General features: G+C 46.0%; 5 protein-coding genes across 5 annotated transcripts; 3 read left to right on the top strand and 2 right to left on the bottom strand.

Annotated features, from left to right (window-relative positions):
- Positions 1-1,083: 1,083 nt before the first annotated feature.
- LOC128721363 (neurogenic locus notch homolog protein 1-like) lies at positions 1,084-5,173 on the top strand. Its single transcript, XM_053815110.1, has 7 exons — positions 1,084-1,453; positions 2,098-2,324; positions 2,396-2,477; positions 3,738-3,829; positions 3,904-4,425; positions 4,492-4,582; positions 4,659-5,173. Exons 1-7 carry the CDS (start codon positions 1,084-1,086, stop codon positions 4,796-4,798), a joined length of 1,524 nt encoding a protein of 507 aa, XP_053671085.1. The 3' UTR covers positions 4,799-5,173.
- Positions 5,174-5,906: 733 nt separating this feature from the next.
- On the top strand, positions 5,907-6,832 carry LOC128721492 (delta-like protein 4). The gene is made up of 4 exons (XM_053815248.1): positions 5,907-5,960; positions 6,192-6,249; positions 6,309-6,532; positions 6,620-6,832. Exons 1-4 carry the CDS (start codon positions 5,958-5,960, stop codon positions 6,695-6,697), a joined length of 363 nt encoding a protein of 120 aa, XP_053671223.1. The 5' UTR covers positions 5,907-5,957; the 3' UTR covers positions 6,698-6,832.
- Positions 6,833-7,326: 494 nt separating this feature from the next.
- Positions 7,327-9,130, bottom strand: LOC128721491 (ras-related protein Rab-35-like). The gene is made up of 4 exons (XM_053815247.1): positions 8,815-9,130; positions 8,001-8,175; positions 7,785-7,909; positions 7,327-7,703 (listed from the first exon to the last, which is right to left on the bottom strand). Exons 1-4 carry the CDS (start codon positions 8,864-8,866, stop codon positions 7,447-7,449), a joined length of 609 nt encoding a protein of 202 aa, XP_053671222.1. The 5' UTR covers positions 8,867-9,130; the 3' UTR covers positions 7,327-7,446.
- A 437-nt stretch (positions 9,131-9,567) lies between these two features.
- On the top strand, positions 9,568-12,761 carry LOC128720447 (PHD finger protein 12). Its single transcript, XM_053814117.1, has 6 exons — positions 9,568-9,636; positions 9,729-10,622; positions 10,696-11,339; positions 11,449-12,076; positions 12,170-12,465; positions 12,557-12,761. The coding sequence occupies exons 1-6, from the start codon at positions 9,568-9,570 to the stop codon at positions 12,759-12,761; spliced, it is 2,736 nt and encodes a 911-aa protein (XP_053670092.1).
- A 136-nt stretch (positions 12,762-12,897) lies between these two features.
- LOC128721646 (pyruvate dehydrogenase E1 component subunit alpha, mitochondrial-like) lies at positions 12,898-14,732 on the bottom strand. The gene is made up of 6 exons (XM_053815419.1): positions 14,553-14,732; positions 14,407-14,475; positions 13,711-14,275; positions 13,462-13,639; positions 13,248-13,392; positions 12,898-13,168 (listed from the first exon to the last, which is right to left on the bottom strand). The coding sequence occupies exons 1-6, from the start codon at positions 14,601-14,603 to the stop codon at positions 12,983-12,985; spliced, it is 1,194 nt and encodes a 397-aa protein (XP_053671394.1). The 5' UTR covers positions 14,604-14,732; the 3' UTR covers positions 12,898-12,982.
- Between the last annotated feature and the right edge of the window lie 2,106 nt (positions 14,733-16,838).

Below are 16,838 nucleotides of genomic sequence, written 5' to 3'. Positions count from 1 at the left end.
TGGAAGAGATCTCCTACTCCCACCCCCAAACACCCGGATCCGCGTGGACAAGAGGGTTAACCCCGAACGTTGGTTAACCTCGGCCAAGGTTGACCGAGCCCGCGCGCAATCTCTCTACCAACGTATGCTTGCTTGTGCGAAGTCCAACGTCTGGAATCGCATGCCGCGATTTCCCAGCGTCTTTATCCAAAGCGCCACGATGGGCGGAGCGCGATTTGGTGGCCACCGTTGCGGGCCTACCCTCTTGCTGTTGCGGGGGTTGAAAAAACAATCCCACCCCCATTCTGCTTCTCGTTAGGAGGTACGACCGGCATCGTGCTGGTGTATGGGTGTCGGTTGATTGTTTTTTTTTTGAATGACCGGTGGTCCAGGACGGGGAAGACGGGTAAGGTGAAAACACCGGAGGAAGCGGGTCCTCCAAGATCGTCACCAAACGAGGAGCGATGACCATGCTTTGCTTTTGCATGTGACGATTTTTATATATACCCCCGTTCGTCGATGGCATTCAAACAGTTGGTTGACAATCGTTTACACGTTCCGATCGGATATCGGACGCGAGAGGCTGCGAGTTGCGGACAATCCCCCCCAAAAGGTGTTGACGATTCTAGTTGTGCATCACTAAATAAGATCAATCCGATCGATCTGAGCTACGAAACGGGGCGCTGTTTTATGCTGCTGGTGTCGTTTAAAAAAGGCGCGTTTACGATGGTACGTTGCAGCAGTTAATTACTTGCCGATGAGTAGTTCGAGAATAGGAGTAGTTTTTTTTAATAAACTGTGCGGAAACGTTCAAAAATATGGGCCGTCGTGAGAATTCGAATACCACGTGTTTGCGTACATGCGTATCATCAGTTGGTTGGTTGCAGTACCCAAATACACAGTTAAAAATACAAACACTGTTCAAATAGTGCACTCCAAAACAGTATTCGCTACGTGTGAAAGAGAAGTTTTTCTTATCTACAATTCGTTCGAAAAGTTTTTGTTTTTTGCTCCACTCTGCTACTCATGAACAAACGGCTTTAAGCCATTTAGGATACAGTCTGTTAAACCCCACCGAATGACATTCCCGCCAAAACCCGCTTGATGACGAGTGCCTCATTATCGTTCCAGCTTCCGGTGCAACTGCGGCGGCCGTCCGCAGGTCCTGCAACGTTCCGGCTCCTGCTGGCGCTGCTGGTGTTTGCAAACGTTTGGTTCGCAGCCGTAGGTACGCAACGACACGTCTATCGGGCCGGTGACGAAATCGTGACCATAACGCGCACAAAAGTCGATCCGTCGGTGGCGTCGCCTGCTGCCTACTCGTACTATACGTACACTGCCCCGAACCCACAACCCGAGGTCGTGTACTACACAAATGCGCAGGGAGTTACGACCAGGCAGTACCAGACCACCTCCGGAACGGTGGTTGCCGGAAATCGCCGCATAGCCTACGATGACGCAACTGCGACGGAAGGCATTGGAATAGTTTTCTTTGTTTTTGGTTTTGTTTCCCCTCATCTAACACGCGCCTCTTCCGGCTTTGCTTTTAACATTGGCCGTATTCTTTTCGCACGGTAGAACGCTAGTTTTGGAGCTGTCAAACAGGACACATGACGCACATCATCACGGAGTTTCGGGACACGCCATTCTCCAGCGATCTTAGCGATTGTGATCGCAAACAACGCTCTCCTTGAAGAAGGATTACACAACTTTGGCACGTTATTGACCCACATTCCCATCAAGAGTGCGTAGTGCAAACACAATACAAACCCACATTGTCGCTTGCTAAACTTGACAAGTACCAAATAGGTTATAGCTAGTTTTCCCACCTAGTATACTGTATCCAGTTATGCATGTAACCACCTTCTCAGCTTACTGGAGCAAAACGTACGTCATCAGCGGACTTGTGTGAGAAATCTCTCTTCAACGATTACACTCAAACAGCAACTAATATGACTCTAAACCATGGCAGAAGCTTCCTAGAACAGAGCACTACTTACTGACACTCTGAGCGCAGAATTTCAAACCAGTTGCAAACAGTAGTCCGCCGAGTCACCCTTGATTGTGCGCAAGCGAATTGCATAACCACAGTGTCGCCTGTGTTCGCTTCCCTTTTAGGGCAAGGATGCTTGCGTAGTCCATGCGGTGTAGGTGCCACGTGTCAGGAGACGTCCGGTGGTCGTCCGGTTTGTTCCTGCCCCGCAGGTTCCAGTGGCAACCCGCTCGTCCAGTGCCGTCGGGCTGAGTGTCTCGATCACACGGAATGTCGGGGTGATCAGGCCTGCCGCAACGGGAACTGCGTCAATCCGTGCGCGGGTGTTTGCGGAATCAATGCCAACTGTGAGGTAAGCTGATGGCATAACTCAGGCGTATGATCAGGTCACTACTCTGGTACATCGTTTTCGTCTCCTCATAGGTACGCAACCACGTGCCCGTATGTAGCTGCCCCCGAGGACGAGTCGGAGATCCTTTCAATAGCTGTCGCCTGCAGGATCCTGGTAAGTATAGTGTTAGCCACATCCCACATACCGTGCGTGTGATCGCGGAAGTAACCCAACAGCGTGGTAATGGACGCGTTTGTGTACGATCGTTTATGGGGTAACGACGTTGTTTAAATTACTATACGCGCAATTCTACGTAAATCGACGGAAGCCGCTGGGTGTTTGTTGGTGGCGATTGACTTTGTTCTCGAACGGGGCATGCCACACCTACGCTGTGGCGCGTGCGTCCGGGTGTAGAGCTTGCTTACCTTGACTTTGGACGAAAACGTGCGCCATGTTTGCTTCCATTACCGTACCGCTACAATGACGGGGCCCGGAAACAATCGGTGCCCATGTGCGGGCAGCAACTCCCCAACGCAAATGATGCTTCCTCGCGATAGTGGAGCACACCCGCAGTGTTTGGGGGCTATAAACGATCGCACCTACGTGTGTGTAGGCCGCATCCCCTTGATGAAGCTGTTTCACCACCAACGGTTTGTTGGGCGCGAATTTCAAATGAGTTTGGCGTGGCGCGAAGATGCCATTCCGTCGCCCGCAAAGCATCTAGCATTTATTGACTTAACAAAAAAAAAAAAACAAACTAAAAGAGGGTGGCTTTCCAAAATCGACTAACCTGGGTATTGCGGATTCGATGACTTTATTGAGGAGGTTCTTAAGAGAGCACAAAACAGCTAATAGGGTTTGAAACTTTTGGACTTTGGGATTATAATAATTTGGATCGAGGATTTTGTGTACGAGCTCTGTTTTCCGTTAGATCGTTTTGATACGATAATGGGCGCCCATTAGGTTCGCCATTTTCGACATGGCACTTCGCCCACGTGGCGTGGTCCTGCCACCACCGAGAATACCTATTGCGAGCATTGTTTGGTAACAAACAAAAAATCGCTTTTAAAGCGTGCCATCAAAAGCACAATGGCAAATTGTGCGTAAAATATGGCCATTAGATCTCGTCTGGATCGCATCCTACGCATGCGAAAGCCAGATGGCAAATTTGGAGCGTGCCCGAACGGTTTATAATTTACGATCGGGCAATAGTGGGCGAATGGAGGCTGTAAGGAAGCGGATATAAAATTGAATGTATGCAAATTGGTGCGCATTGTGTTGGTTTTTGAGTTATTTTTTGTAAGGCCAAGCTCTCAGCAATTATACTTGTTCCTCTAACATATGAGTAAAGGTTCACTAACAATAATAGGTCGAAATCGTTTCAAAAGGCTGAGAATATTTTTGTTTTCTTCGCTCTTATACTGTCTATTGCAGAGGAGCTGTGCCGCCCTAGTCCTTGCGGTTCTAATACCAAATGTGAAGTGACCAATGGCGTCCCAACGTGTTCCTGCCTACCCGGTTACATCGTAAGTTTTCCTAATGTGGAATGAGTCTAAAACGTTAGTCCTTACCCAGCATGGTGTGTTCCGTTTCCTCGCAGGGATCGCCACTATCGGGTTGCCGGCATGAGTGTGAATCTGACGTCGAGTGCAGCGCCCATCAGTACTGCAGCCAGTTTAAGTGCACAAACGGATGCAATCAGTGCGGTAAAGGTGCAACCTGTGCTCGTGTGACAAACCACCGAGCCGTTTGCGAGTGTCCCAAGGGTTACATTGGCAGCCCATTCACCGAGTGTCGACCAGAGTGCTTCGGTGATCGCGATTGTCCAGCTGGACGACCTGCGTGCATTTACGGTATCTGTAAAAACCCGTGTGAGGGTGCATGTGGAGTTGATGCTGATTGCAACCTGCGTGGATTGACGCCTGTGTGCAGCTGCCCACGGGACATGACTGGTGATCCCTTCATCAGTTGCCGCCCGTTCACGAAGGAGGACCTTTGCAGTCCGAACCCGTGCGGATCGAATGCCGTCTGTACGCCAGGATACGATCGAAGCAACCAGGAACGGCCAGTATGCACGTGTCCTCCTGGTTATACTGGCAACGCGCTGACTAGCTGTGTTCGGGTGAGTTTTGGCCGTGTTTGAATGATCCTTTCCCTGGGATAACCTTTGTCGTCATTTGGCTTGCAGGGTGAATGCCAGAGCGATGCGGAGTGTTCGGATCATAAGGCCTGTATATCCTATCAGTGTGTCGATCCTTGCATCGGACAATGCGGAGTTGGTATGTTCCCAATCGAAAACTCTTTCACCGACGTTTCCTACGCATTAGCTAATCGATGAATCACACCTTTTTGCAGGTGCCCAGTGCCAAGCAAAGCGTCATCTAGCAGTATGTACCTGCCCAGCCGGAACACAGGGTGATGCACTGGTGTCGTGTCGCACTGCACGCAATTACCCGGTGGCCCGATACAACAAGAAGCGAAGTGCCGTCCCTTAAATGCCTCATCTATTAACCACCTCGTCATATGCATCTTGAATCGAGAAACCAACCGACTGGTGTATCTCGTGCATTTGTGCCACTCCGGCTAGTCGTTAGGCAGCGGTATGCGGCACGGAAGCCTCATCCTTAACTTATTGAAACACACCTTAAGTCTTCTTTTCGCTGTATAGTCTAACAAATCGAAAATAGTACTATCGAGCCGACTTTAGGCGAGCCGAGCGTAGCAGCAACGGGTGTAATGATGCAATTAAATCGAAACTAATTGAAGCAATTGTTCGCACCTGCATTTTTACCCTTGCTTTAATATTGCCCCCCAGTTGGTTGCCATTCTAAAATACAATCTATACCAGTTCGACATAAAAGCTAATAAATATTTGAACATAACTATGTGATATTTTCTTTATGTTGAAAGAATGCGAGTAAAATGTACAATCCAATTCCACACATTAAGCTGCGGCTCGTGATCGTAACACGCTTGGCCGGTGACGTTACTTTCTGAAACAGGCAACGGAACTAGATGCTGCCGCTTACTTAGTGAGAAACTGGAGGAAATTCCCATGACGCTCGAAATCGATACTGCATGCGGTAGATTCCAAATTATTTATCTCACCAGATTTCCGACAACGATAACGTGCGCTGCCGGTTGCTCTCACGTTGTTATGAGTGCAATTTTTTTTCCTGGAGCCTGCTTACACGTGCTTTAATCCGATTGCATGCCGAATCCCGCGGACGTAGTACGCCAAGTTTATAAAGTGAATTGATTGGTTACAAGACAGTTTGTTGCAATAGCTACGTTACAAAATATTATTTATTTGTAAAAACCATTGCATGAGGTTACTTTGCTCACACCTTGACTTTTTACCCTCTATATGATCGAGGCGTGTGATGTCCATGAACCTGGGGCACAATCTACATTTTCGCCAATTAGTTAATCTGTTGCATTCCGCTTGCTACAAACAATTGCTATTGATGCACCTGCAAAGATCCGTGAGAAAAGCGTTTTCCGAGCTGTTACGATGCGAGGCGTACGTTAGGTTAGATATTGATTTGCAGGGAACGTTTCACAGCCAGTACGCTTTAGTAGTTGGAACCGCCCGCACGGTTTAATACCCGAAAATTCTTGTCTACACTCGAGCATTTAAAAATCTATTCAATAATGGTACGTTACTTGAGCTTAGTGATGCTGGTAGCCTTATGAGTGCTGACTGATGTAGTCATTCAATGTAGTGTTGAACTTTTTAAAATATTAATTACTCGAACGAACTAGTAAAAAAAGAAATTTTAATCCATCGCAATGGGTTGACCGAGCTTTACAAAACCTGTTCGCTAAATTTAAAGGGAAATTGATATTCCAACAGTGGTTTGATATGTTCCGTTTCCTTTTTTTTAGTCGCACTATGCATTTGCTGTGATCTGCATTACATTGGCGGTTGTGTGCAGTAGCTATGGTGAGTAAAGTAACGACGTTGAGTAAGCCGTACAAGCTAAAGAAACTTACATCCTGCAGCACAGTGTCCGGATAACCCGTGCGGTATTCAAGCGTCCTGTCGTTTGAACACCGCAGGCGTTCCTGTTTGTTCGTGCCCGTTCGGTTACTTGGGCGATCCCTTTAAGGAATGCATCAAGCCACAATGTTTGAACGATGGTGATTGCATCGAAATTCAGGGATGCAGAAAGGGAGAGTGCGTTGATCCTTGCGTTAAAAGCTGCGGCAAGAACGCGGCCTGTAAGGTATGAGTGTGATTCGCTGCATGCAGAGTGAATGTGATATGTTACTAGTGATGTTATATATTTTTTTTATTTCCTATTGCTCGACAGACTGACCATCACGTGCCAGTCTGCTACTGCCCAGAAGGATTCACCGGAAGTCCATTCGTACAATGCGATCCGCTGTGAAATGTGCTACCGAGTGCGTCATAATAACCGTTGTAAATTAAATGCACGACATAGGCGCCCGCAGTGTATCATGTTGTTTAGTTTAATTTTTTGATACAATTTTTAAACAAGCTTTGATCAATAGTGTTTGGTTCAGTTGTTAAAATAAACGTTTGCCAAGAAAATCATAAAGAAGCATTGTACAATTATCATAATAATTATTATTATTACCGTTACAGAATATTCGGGATGTGGGCAAGAAGTTAGAAAAGTTTTGCTTCACGAGTTGTATCATTCACGGCAGTTGGTTTGTGGTGGGATATGCATAAACGAATCTAAACACGACAAACGAATTCATCCAAAGCAAAATCCTATTAGGATTCCGGAGAGATGTGGAATGGTGCGCAATTGGTATCAATTGAATTTCGTCAGCGTACGACAATCTAGTTCGTCGCTAAACGTACTTTCCATGCATTTTATCCAGTCTCTTCGTTCAATACTATCGAGGCCAATATCATGTGTTTGCCATCTGGCATGCGTTATCCTCACAGAGTGGCTACAATTTGGAACCGGTCCTAATTTTTTTATTCTATTCCTTTAGTCGAGCAAACGTACGAATCCTGCACTCCTTTGCTTCTTACAGTGGCATAATGGGGTGCGACTGCCGTTGATATTACTGTACAAAACACAAAAAAAAACTGATACAGCTCCGTAGTCCGTCGCCATAGGCGACACAACACGAGAGGTATACAACCTCTTCCAGCGAGCTATTAGCAGCATTTGTTTTTCTTTTTGTGTGTGCCCTTCTTGAGCTGCACCGTATCGTTGTTCGTTTCCGATTGCTGCTGCTTCTGCGTTTGCTTTTTGTGCCTTAGAACCTGCTCCGTAATGGCGAGAAACATGTCCTCCACATTGATATTGTCTTTGGCGGATGTTTCGAACAATTTTATCTCCATCTGGTTGGCGAAACGTTCCGCATCTTCGGTGGTAACTACCTTGCGCGTTGGATCGTCATTTTTATTGCCAACTGAAAAACAAGACAAGCAATGAGCAAATACCGGTCAATGTGATCAGTTTTGTAGAGACGATTAAGCTTTCGTTATCTTACCTAGCACTTTATTGACTATGTCACAGTTTGATTCTATCTCTTGCAGCCAACGTTTAACGTTTCCGAACGATTCGCCGTTCGTCACGTCGTACACCACGATGACACCGTGCGTACCCCGGTAATAGCTACATGGAAAGGTGCGATAAAGCATGAAACGGTCTCGTAATTCTTTGCTCCATTAAATGCATTCTTGCATGCTGCCAATCATTCTCTTACGTGTTGGTAATAGTTCTGAACCGTTCCTGCCCAGCAGTGTCCCAAATTTGCAGTTTAACTCGCTCACCGTTGATATTTACTGTCCGTATCTTGAAGTCGACACCAATGGTCGTGATGTAGCTTCCGGAGAATGTATTATCAGAGAAGCGTATCAGCAGTGAGGACTTGCCTACACCTAAAAGTTAAATATAAAAACGAGTAAATCGAATTTATTTATTATAGGGATACAGATATTTATTTTAGTTAAACTGCCTAAAGGGGTTCTCTCACACAAGACTCTACTACGTATGTTGTATTTGAAGTAAATCGTCTTGAAAGTGCATCCTTGTAACATAAAATTTGCTGCTAACTAGTTCAAGTACAGATTAAGAAAAACGGAAACAAACGAAAGAATAGGAGTAGACAACATATAAACAAGAATAAACAGTAATGTCTGATAAGCAGCCGCTGTATAATTAATGCTTCTGATACATATACGTTGCTATTCCTGGATTATATGGTTAGTCACCAACAACTACGATGAGGATGCGGGCAACATAGAACTCGTTTATTGAACGTGAATTAATATCTTTTACTGGATATAGGGGTGGGAACAAAACAGGCGAGTCATAGCTTGTTATGCTAACGCACTCACATTCAACAAGCACATCTCTAGAGACATTCTTTGTTTTAGATGAATGAACAAGAGGACGATTTGATTGGGGGAGGGCGTTAGGTAGGAAAAACCGCCTGGCATCGTGGATCCACAGAACCATTACTATTGGCCTTCCGAAACGTATGTCGTTACCTTAACAAACTTGTCACGGCTACTTACCACTGTCGCCAATAATGAGCAATTTAAACAAGTGATCATACTCTCGTGCCATTATCAGATCGCTTCCTGAGCTTGGTCTCTGTACACTCGCGACTCCCCCCGAATTGCCCTTCCCTTGCACCAGTAGCTAATCTGTGTGTTTTATCGATCAACAACAACTCTGTGGCACAATTCATAACATATCTACCGGGTTCCGAAATGTTGCGAGTATGGTAGAACGCACGTACAAGTACACTTAATTACGGGGAAACGGAAAGAAAACTCAAGGAAAACCGATTTTACAAACAGGAACACACAAAACAGCAAGACAGAAATCACATCATAAGACAATTTTGTCACAATTTACTTCTCTGCACATACACACCCCTACGTATCGCTTTGTGTCCGATCGTGTGTCACAATGACATTTTGACAACAGAATTTCAAAAGCGCCGAAATAATGTTTTGTGCTTTGCATTGTATAGAAAGCTCCAAGACGTGCTTTCAAAAACATAAACATAAACATTAAAATGTGTAAATTCGTATTGAATGTAGTATGTACTATCAAAACAATTTAATGAAATGCATAGCTATGAGATTGATTCATCAAGCCTTGTAGTCTGGTTGAGGGAGATACGAATTAGTTGATATAAACCTGCTTGGCGGCATTGTGTCAGAAACAAACAAAAAACATAGTGGTGCTTGCTGTTTAAAGTAAAAGTTGTTCTTAATCTAGAATTTCATATTTTTGTAATAAATCAAAGCAAACGAACCATGAATGCTAAAATAGGCAAACAGCGTGCACAACCGGATGACCTGATGGCTACGGGTGGATTAATGCCGGTACGAAAACTCCACAATTTCATACACTCCGTAGTGGGTAAAACCAAAGCAGCAAAGGACGTAAGGATATTTTTCTTTGCTATCGATTACAGCTCATTCAGGCCCTCATAAAACCACCGGAGTCAATCGACTCTTTGGGTCGCAATCAACAAAAGCGTCAAAGTCATCCTTACTACAGAAAACCTGGACGAGGTCATAACAACGATACGTGCGATTCGTGTAATGAAGGAGGTGCTCTGCTTTGTTGCGATCGATGTCCATCAAGCTTTCATTTGGGATGTCACGATCCGCCATTGTCGGAACAAGAAATTCCTTACGGGCAGTGGGTCTGCCACACGTGTAGATATAAAATGTCAACGGGTTTGGATGGCCCAATCTCATCGGAGACAGAGGAAAAATTGCGATTACGTGATCGTAGTTTATCACACAAAAGCTCTAATTCGAGTACCTCCGTTGGCAAACTTTCGAATGACGGAGATAATAACGATGGTCTAGCGTCTTTAAGCGAACCAACCACACCTCCATCTGAGGCCCCCGTACCGTTAACTACGGCCAATGCATTGGTTTCTGTTGAACCGATGATGTCTGAAACAGAACCAAGAGAAGAATCAATGACGGCAGAAAAGTGGAATGAGTATCCAACTTATAGCCCGTTTGCTAAACTTATAGAAGCAGCAAAAATGCTGAATCCAAAACAGTTTGAACTTCCGTTGGACATGGAAATGTGTTTTCCATTTCCTGGCACTGAAAAAGCAGATAAGCTAGGAAAAAAAGCCAAACTGAGGAAACTGCACGAACTTGACAGTCAGGGATTGGTACCTTTGCCTGCTAGAACGTGTCACGTTTGTGGTGCGTCTTGTCGCAAAGCTCCCTTGGTTGCTTGCGACTATTGCGACCTGCTATTTCATCAGGATTGTTTAGATCCTCCGCTCACAGCAATGCCAACCTCCATGTGGATGTGCCCGAATCATGTACAACAGATCATTGTGAGTACTGTTTCGCAAGATGGGTAACAATCGCTTTTACGTGACGATTATTTAACTATTTTTTACTTGGCAGGATGAAAAAATGGTCACCTCAGTGTCTGCGACAGAACGCATACGGTTGTGGAATCAATTTAGCAATGACATCGATCATGAAACAGTGAAAACGGATTTTCTACGCAAAGTTCATCGTCGGAATCCACCCTTTAGGCTGAAGCAAAAGATCCGTGAACGGACAAAGATCCTGATACCTGCAGCGATTGAATATCACTATCAAAATCCTGCGCCGCTACTTCCAACACTTCGCAGATTTCTTCGATCACGTCAGGTGAACCCGTCTGCACATTTCAAAAATGTGGGCTCACAACCGTATGATGACAAGGCATTGCTGCAAATTGTGGAACGTGAACTGCAAGCAATCGAAAAGGCAGACGAAAAGATGGGCTTTGAGAAAATGGAGACCGATGATTGCGATAGCAGTGACGACAGTACCAGTCAGAATGAAAAATCGATGGGCAAAAATTTGGCGAATGGAAGTGAGAATAGCAATCGTTGCGATAAACCTGTTGATTGTTCAAATACAGGAAAATGTAGCAAAGACATGGAAAATGATGTAACTGATTGTAAAAAAGTTACAAATCGTGTTGAACTAAATAGTAAAGCTATCAAAAATGAACTACATGGTCGCAATACACATGATGAAGAAGGTAAGGATGATCTAACAGTCTTTACTAGCTATGCACTTATCTTACATTGGTTGTGTTAGAAATGTGTTGCAGTATGTTTTGCTAAACATTTTTTATTCATATTCAATAATGTTTTCTTTTCAAGTGAGTCGAGAGTTAGAATATCTGGATCCGGTGTTGATCCGACTTCTAGCATTGCAACGGATGCAACAACTAATCGTCGATTATCCCGATATCGTGCAGTCGTCTTCAGATAATGAAACAAATCGAAGCGAGATTATTAAACAGTTAAGCCAGAACGATGATCTCAAAAAAATGCCCCTTCCCAGCCAATTGCTGACAAAAGAAGATATTGAAAGAATAGCGCGAGAATTTACAACGGCAAATGGTAACAACGCAAAAGAAACCAGCAAAGCAAATGTGCACGGCGGTATGCAAAATGTGCGGAAAACGATTAAGAGAATGATTTCCAGCGAGTTATCTGATGCAACGGAACCAAACCCTGCGAAGATTAACGGGCTCACTGGCTTGACGGAACGTATCGTGAATCAAGCTCAGCAGCAACAAATTCGCGTCCGTGCTGCTCTCACATGGGTCGATTTGGATCAGGAAGGATATTTTTCCTTCGAGAAAGTAGATGCTTCTGATGCTATTTGCATGTCGTATCGTTGTTTAACAATAGGCTCTGGTCCGGGAAATGACTTGACATTGGTTAAATACGGTGATTGTGCATCCACGTCTAGTCGGCATGCAATCATATTTTATGATGAGGTACTATTTGTAATCTTTTTTTTCTTCAATGATGGTTGCACCCTGTACTACTGTGTACTGAATCATGATTCTCCTTTTTATTTTGCTTAATAGGTAACTCGAATGTTCGAGTTGATAAACTACTCCGAGTTTGGGACGGAGGTTAACGGTCATTTATATGCTTGCGATTTTACTGATCACACGTCAGAAAGAAGGCACAAATCGGCGGACCAACATTCTACCCGTGTGAATTTTCTCGCTGAAAGCAAAAAATCGAGCAGTGACGGGCAGGAAAATGGCACGAAACAAGATTCCCGAAATCAGCTCAGACAGGATCTGCAAAGCATACTTGAAAAATCTCGTAAGACGTGTGCACAAACTAGAGCGGAAGAGTTTTATGCTTCTACAAGGTAAGTGCACGAATATTATTGCCTGTGTGTGGTAGGAGATATGGCATCCTCAATATTGTTCTACAACGTACATGTGTTGATCCTTTTTCAGTATGGCCGATAGGCCCCTGCCAGTGTGCCAATGTGCACCTGAAAGACGCATACCAACTCGAGCGTGCGGTTGGGAGGGCAGTGCCATCTTGTATCACGGTGCAATGCTTCGTTTCGGTTGTCACGCGTTCATCTTCACCATTGTCGACTACGATGACGGTGGGGACGAGCTCGAAGACTCTTACCTGGATAGTGACAGCGACTAACGCAATTTCGCACCATACTATCACCTATAAAACTTATAATAATAAATTTGATCGATATTGCCCTTATCGTACCATATGTCTGTCATCGCTTTTAATCATTAAAGATATACACTGTATGAGAACGAACGGGTACGATACTTTGAGGTGTGTGTCTACTGTATTTAGTGATACACGGTTAAGGTCACTTGATGTTATCGTATGAATCGAATTAATCTATCGCTTTATAGGTTAACGGCACGCTTCAATGTGCCATGCTTGAGCCACGATCCGGGCATACAACCGCGGATATCTCCTTCCAAATTGGAGGCATATACATCGGTAGTGAGTTCCGGTAAACCGATTTCTGCATCCGCTTTAGCTTGTTTTGTCGCTTCATCTACTTCCTTTTTAATTTCGTTGTCCATCGCCTAGTGCATACAATAAAAACAAAAAAAACCAATCACAAAGTAATTTAAATATGACGGCAAACTACAGATATGATAATACCTTCAGCTCGTCCGCCGTTACCAGCCCGGCGGCAAGGATCTTTTCCTTAAACGAAGAGATAGGGTCCCGCGTCTGACGAACTTCTTGTACTTCCTCGCGCGACCGGTAGCTTGTGCCCGGGTCGGACATGGAGTGTCCAGAGTAGCTGTTTGGACGAACAGAACAATTACCACAATTAGCGAGATTTGTTTTCCTTCGTGAATCTCGTACCTACCGGTAGGTGAAGACTTCCATCACCACCGGGCCAATGTTTAGCACGTGGTTAATGGCAAACTCGGTAGCGAGACGCACCGCAACGACATCCATACCATCTACCCAAATACCAGGCAGCACGTCTCCGCGCTGGTAGTAGTTGACGTTGCAAGAACCACGTTCCGCGCTCGTGCCCATGCCTAAATGCATTCAGAGAACGGATAATTAGAAGTTATCGGTGAAGTACCATTCGAACATGCGCTCCTCTTACCGTAGCCGTTGTTCTCGCACACAAAAATACACGGCAGTTTCCACAGATGTGCCATGTTGTATGCCTCAAAAATCTGACCCTGATTGGCAGCACCGTCACCATAAAGGGCCAAGCAAACGCCTCCATTTCCCTTGTACTTGCAGGCCAACGCAACACCTGCCCCGAGCGGAACCTGTGCTCCCACAATTCCGTTGCCACCGTAGAAGTTGGGCGCGTACATATGCATCGAGCCGCCCTTACCACGCGCACAACCACCTTGCTTGCCGGACAACTCCGACAGCACACCAAGCGGAGAAACACCCATCAGGTAGGTCCACCCGTGCACGCGGTAAGCGGAGATGATGTTATCCTGCGAGCGCATGGCGCCTTTCATACCAACCGCACACGCTTCCTGTCCCGAGTACAGGTGGCAAAAGCCGCGAACCAGCTTCTCCTTGTAGAGATTGCCGGCGGACGTCTCGAGTCGGCGGATTGTTTGCATTTGCCGGTAATATCCAACGGCTTCCTCCTTCGTAACCTTGCCCTTCGTAGGTGGGCCCTCCTTAAGGTTGTGCAGCTTGAACGGCTGGAAAAGGCAGCTGAACGTGAGTGATTCCGTTCGGAGTGTGTTACGGTGCGAACGTTTTGCGCCATTTGCCACTTTCAAGGTCACCGGTGGGATTTGCAAAGTACGCTGCACTATCCCGCGGCACTTACCTTCGTCTCGAATGTCGCTTCGGTTGCATAATTTTTCACCGACACCACTGCGGAGGGTACCGCCACCGTCTGGAAGGGAAAATAGATAAGTGTTCCCGTATGAACTGCATCGTACCTTGAGGCGTTTCACGAACTGGAAGTTTTACCTGCTGACGGAGGAATCGCGGCACAATTGATCCCATTCCTGTTTTGATCATTCTGACAGCTTATTTCTCACTCGGACGCGATCGTATCGAAGCAACCGTTGCAGCACTACTGCGTTCGTTGTCACGGTGACGATGGGAGCGTTCAGTGGGCCGACCGCGGCTTTTGCACACATGCGAGAAAACACATGCGAAACGATGTGGTTAGTTTTTGGGGTGCAAAAATAGTGCATCCGCGAGTGCACGTACCGTTCGCTATTGCGATGCACGAGTGTACCCGTTGCCGCTGCAGTTGCCATCCCGTGCGAGATGGTGTTGGTGTGTTTGGTAAACCGCCACCCGGTGCCGGTCGAGTGTGGTCGTGCCGAAGCGAATTAATTCCCTAATCGAATGGTACAAAGAGCGTGTTAGTTTTCCAATCCACCATAACACGCTGGACGGATGTGAAATAGTTGATAAAGCTCTTATCTTTGGTTAAAGAGCGCTGATTTATTGATTGTGGAAGCTATGCATTGTGGAATGCAATATACACACAAGTTGCAGTTTTGATGCATTTTTGATTTTTATTTTTGTAAAAGATTTTTTGATAACTTTAACGAGCTTCTCGCGAAAGGATTCACTAACCGACTAGAATATCGGCGTTAATGTTCAATTGCTTCAAATAACAAAACAAAAGTGAGCCAACAAAACAAAAGTGAGACAATTTGAAGTCGATGGAGCAGCCTGGTGATTTGTATAAAATCACGTGTTGAGTAGACATTTGAACGATGTTCAACGGAGGTGTTAAGTTAATAAATCCCTCTAATGGTGGAAATTTACACAATCAACAATCAATATGCTCGATGTAATTGGCGTGTAGCATTACTGCCTTTACATCGCCCCCGGCTGGAGGAATACAGACGAGCAAATTAACATTGTTTTAGGACCTGCAAGTTGTGTATGCAATTAAAAAAGTTGTTGCAAAAACGATTGCAAATCTCCGGGTTCACGGGCAGCGTGCGATAAAAATCCCTTTCAAATGAAGTCGCATTAAATCGAAAATTTAAACCATAAAGCCAAACGAAGCACCCGTAAAGGATTATAGCTGCGACGGGAGAGGCATTCCTGATCCATCCGATTGTTCGCTCTCGCTCTCTCTCTCTCTCGCACATTACATTTCGCTCGCTCTTTTCGGAGCACTCTCCCGTTTTCCGGCTGTTTTTCCATCGCTTTAACTTCTCGTCCTCTCGTGTGCTCCATCGGATCCTGTGGCTTCTTTCGCGAGCGGAGCAGGCGCAATTTTCACACTCCGCACACGCACACAGGGTGGTTCGGTGGCATCTTCGAACCGAGGCGTTAGATGAACGCAAACCCACGAAAACCATCCAGAAGCGGGCGAACGGTGTTGGCCAGTGGTTGGCCGCGGTCGTCGGTTGAACGTTGGTGGTGACGTGACACATGCAGGCCAGTGCAAACGGGTGTTCCGGTGCAGGGAAGCGGTGAGAGGCTTTTCCACCTGTCACGGTTGTTGAGAGCGCTGCGGCTGTGAGATAGTCATCGTTGGCTTTTCTTCTTGGTTTTTTTTTGCTCCTACTCTCGAGAGCCCTCACTTTTTGGTGCTGCCATTTTTTCATCTTCCCTCGCTGTTGTTGCACGGCATAGCGAGCGTTAAAGCGCACAGGGATTCGTGCTTTGTTATTGCCCAGAGCTCTGTCCAAGGGCCCCCTCTTGCCTGAGGCTGTAGCGCCTTGCAGGACCCTCCAAGACTCGGTGTGTAGTGGCTGAAGTGACTCGCTAAGGGTGAGAGAACATAAATAAATCTTCTCGTCGGAAGGTAAGGACGAAGTGGCCACAAATGAGTCCCCTCTTCCTTTCTTACTCCCTTCCCCGACTTGTGGATGGATGCTTGCGTGCCTGCCTGCCTGCCTGTGTATGTGTGTGTGTTTGCGTGTGGATAGGGTGGAGGTTTATGGTTTATTAGCAAATTTAGCATCTCCGTAAAATGATAGAAACGCTAGCGCGCGTGGGCCACCGCTGATTGGCATGTATTAAGAGTTTTCCTTGTTACCAGTGAGATTGTGCCCAAGAGGCAGAGGCAGTGGCTCGGTGAGCAAGTGGTGAACGTAAGGGCGAGGGGTTTTCCGCGAAAAGTTGTGTCCCCAAAGTGTGTGTTTCGCGTGCCAAAGTTTGTGGGCCATGAAAAGTGTGGTGTGCGAGCGCAAGGCTCCCTCTTTGTCGAAAAAGGACATCCCGACGCAGTGAAAACAGGGAAAGAGGGCACCCTGGGAAGAGGCGCAATCAAAGCGTCCC

The sequence above is a fragment of the Anopheles nili genome, chromosome 2, assembly GCF_943737925.1.
Source record: "Anopheles nili chromosome 2, idAnoNiliSN_F5_01, whole genome shotgun sequence".
Lineage (NCBI taxonomy): Eukaryota > Metazoa > Arthropoda > Insecta > Diptera > Culicidae > Anopheles > Anopheles nili.
The sequence above is the reverse complement of the archived record's forward strand: the minus strand, read 5'-3'. Positions and strand labels throughout refer to the sequence as shown.